This window comes from Triticum urartu, chromosome 4A (genome assembly GCF_056163025.1).
Source record: "Triticum urartu cultivar PI428250 chromosome 4A, HENAU_Tu73, whole genome shotgun sequence".
Classification (NCBI taxonomy): Eukaryota; Viridiplantae; Streptophyta; class Magnoliopsida; order Poales; family Poaceae; genus Triticum; species Triticum urartu.
The window spans coordinates 578,598,902-578,602,271 of NC_141876.1; the positions used below are offsets into that span (position 1 = coordinate 578,598,902).

Consider the following 3,370-nt stretch of genomic DNA (forward strand, 5'->3'; position numbering starts at 1 on the left):
TTTAAAAATTGCACATATATTACCCAACTCAAACTCTCAAGTCCAAAACATGATCAGGATTCAGGAAATCATCGATCGAGGAGTATATCTTGTGGTGATATATTAATTCTGCGCTAGCTAGTTGTAGTGGTTCTTACGAGCGATTAAGGTAGGCATACGCCACGCTCTGCAGGTCCTCGCAGTCTTGGTACCGCGACGACGACCTCCACCCGCTCTCCTCCGTGCCGAATGACGACTGATCCGCCGTCTCGAAGCCCGCCGCCGCGGCATGCCCGTCGTCGTCCGACGCCGACTGCTCCAGCGCGTGGTACATCATGTAGTCCGAGGCCGCCGACCCGGCCAGCAGCGCGGTGATGGAGTCGTGCCCGGCCGCGGCGCCGCCATTGCCGCCGTACGCGCACTGCTGCTGCGCGGCCGCCGCGCCCACACCGTGACCGTTGTGCCACTGGTAGGCGCCACCATGCCCGTACTGATCCGCCGCGCCGCCTCCCACGTAGCCCTTGACGTCGTCCTGGTGCTGCATCCCTTGCGGCGCCGGCGCGGCGTGCGCCTTGAGCGAGGCGAGCTGCGCCTGCAGGGTCATGACCTGCTGCTGGAGCGCGAAGATGTGTGCGACGCAGCCGTAGACCGGGTCGCGCAGCCGGGCCTGCGCCTCGTAGGAGACGGTGACGGCGGCCTCGGCGCGGTCGGCGATGGGCAGGTGCGCCAGGAGCTTGGAGACGTTGCTGGCGCCGAACACCTTGTGGATGGCGGCGAAGTGGGCCGCGCCCTGCTCGTGGCAGAAGTAGGGCGCGAAGACGCACCCCCGCGCGCACTTGCGCCGCAGAAACTTGCACGCCCCGCACGGCGACCCCAGTCCCGTCATGCTCATCAACCGGCCGGTGATGATCGCTGGATCGCTCGGTGACCCGATCGTGCTGTCTCTCTCCGGTGCTGTGGTGGCGATCGCTGGCTGCTGCTGCTGCTGAGGATGGTTGGAGTGCAATGGCCGGCCGAGCGCCATTGCTTATAAGGAGAGGAGCGGAGGAGGAGGTGCATGGTTGGGGATTAGGGCCAGCGGGAATAAACAATTCCGGCGTGTCTCCCCGGTGGCCAACCGCCTCCATTATTTTGAGCTTCCGATGGCGCGCTCGCCTCTCCGGCCCGCTAAGTTCTGCCCTCCCATTTTCTCTCTTTTCTGTAGGTACACTAATACTATACACCACTCTGCCAATCCCAAGAGAAGGACAAACCACAATGGGGCTAGGTCACCCGGTGTGCAATTATACACAACTTTCTCTCGTGTTTCTAGTTTAGTTGTTATCGTGACTGCCTGCCCGTGCGATGATTTATTTTGTGATTAGTTGGGATGCGTTGCAGCGCGACTCGCCAGCACACTCCAGTTGATAAACCCGGGGATAATACATATACAAGCATTTCATGCATCACCTGGCCAGAAGTGGAGCTGTCGTTTGTGTTATTTTCCGGTCCTTTCTTTTCCTCAGGAGACAATAAGTGATGGGAAATTAGTTTAGAACTTTTTCCTTGGGATCAGAGACAACTTTGATAAATTATCAGGGAAAATATATGCACAAGTGTATGCAAATTTATATTCGTAGGCATCAGCAGGCATGTATGTCCAATCATATGAGAAAAACAATCTAGCAGTGGGCTAATATACCAATCTATCTATGCCACTTAAATATGTTTTGGAAAGGAAGCCCCAACATGTACCCTAAACTGCACCGGCTGCTCTAAACTATGTGGCACCTGCAGGAAAGAATGGAACAGAGCAACAGAACTTCTGCGACCCTGCCCTGGCCTCTGCATCATGTAGGGTTAAGAAGCTCATTATCCTAACCAAGAGTCCGAACTCTTTTGCCTTCCACTGACCATTAGAGGTTTGCTGAGATTAGGCCGGCCTATGCCAATACAGTAATGCACCTTCACTAGCTAGGTGGTGCTAACCTATATATGCTTATCACTAAATTACATGCATGCACACTAGTAGAAAAATGGTCAAACGTGAAGCATATTAGTGCCGGTTTGTATTTGAGCCGGCACTACATTAGTGCCGGTTCCAACGGCTAGCCGGGCCGCTTTCATTAGTACCGGTTCGTGCCACGAACCGGTACTAATGAGAGTGGTGGCAGGATGTTGTCAGACTGGGGCCTCTCCAGCCCCTTTAGTACCGGTTCTTGGCACGAACCGGTACTAAAGGTCGTCCTACATAAATCCTTCGTCCACCCGAGCTCGCTCTGTTCTTCCCCTTTTCCCTCTCCTCTCTGTTCTTCCCCTCTTCCTCTCGAGCTCATCACACATTTTACCCAAAATTTGTCAAGATTTGAAGGCCCCCATCCATTCAAATGATCACAAAGGTTAGCAACTTTGTCCTTTCATCTCTCATTGCTAGATTAGCTCTTGCAATGCTTTATATAGTGATTAATTTGTGAGTTTAGTAATTTGGGAGGATATATATATATATGTGCTAGTATTTGATTTATATGCAATTTGAGGTCAAAAATAACACTTAGTTTGCATATGTAGGTGTGGTTTACTTAGTGCCTTCTAAATCTCCGTCGTAACCACCGTCGATCGCCCGCACCGTCCCGTCGCCGGCACCACCTTGTGGTGAGCCTCTTGTTCATGAAATTTTATATAAAAATTGATGTTTGTGTGATTTGGATATATAGTTACTCGTATAATTATCTTACCCCGTACGTTGTTTGTTATACATATAGTGCCATGGTTTTGATATCCGTCCCCGTCGGCCCTCGTCCTTGTTATGATTCGGATGTGGTATATATATTCTCTTTTAAAACTAGTTGCATTTCGTGTTTATGACAAATTATGCCCATCAAGTTGACATAGAAATTTTTTCTAGGAGGTATGTGAACCGGAAATTCCAACCGACCCTATTGTCGAGAGGTTAAATTTAGTTGAAAGAGAAAACGATTACTTGAAAGAAAAATTGAAAAGAATTGAGGGGGAGAAGATGGAATTGGAGTTGCATGTTGCCGATGTCGTCGATGATCACAAGATCAAGATGGAGAAAATGCGCTTGAAGATTAGAAAGATTAGAAAATATGCCATCGATAGTGAGACTTGGTATCATTATGCTGTTGGATCCATTGTTACCTTAGTTGCGATCTTGATCGTATTTGTTGTTGCATTTAAATGCTTTAGCTAGAGAGTTATTTGTTTGTTGCATTTAAGTGTTGTATGAACTTGTATTAATTTGGTCTATTCGGTGTTGTGTAATGAAGATGAGCCGGCAATGGATGTACGATGACTGATGCTCTCCCCAGTTCGTTGAGGGCGTGCATACTTTTCTGCTTGCGGCTGAGGCAAACAAGCGGACGGATGGTTTTATGCCTTGTCCATGTGCTCG

At 50.0% G+C, this 3,370-nt stretch overlaps 1 protein-coding gene across 1 annotated transcript; it reads right to left on the bottom strand.

Moving 5' to 3' along the window:
* Window positions 1-1,130, bottom strand: LOC125554281 (LOB domain-containing protein CRL1). Its single transcript, XM_048717856.2, has one exon. It carries the CDS (start codon window positions 1,001-1,003, stop codon window positions 134-136), a length of 870 nt encoding a protein of 289 aa, XP_048573813.2. The 5' UTR covers window positions 1,004-1,130; the 3' UTR covers window positions 1-133.
* Between the last annotated feature and the right edge of the window lie 2,240 nt (window positions 1,131-3,370).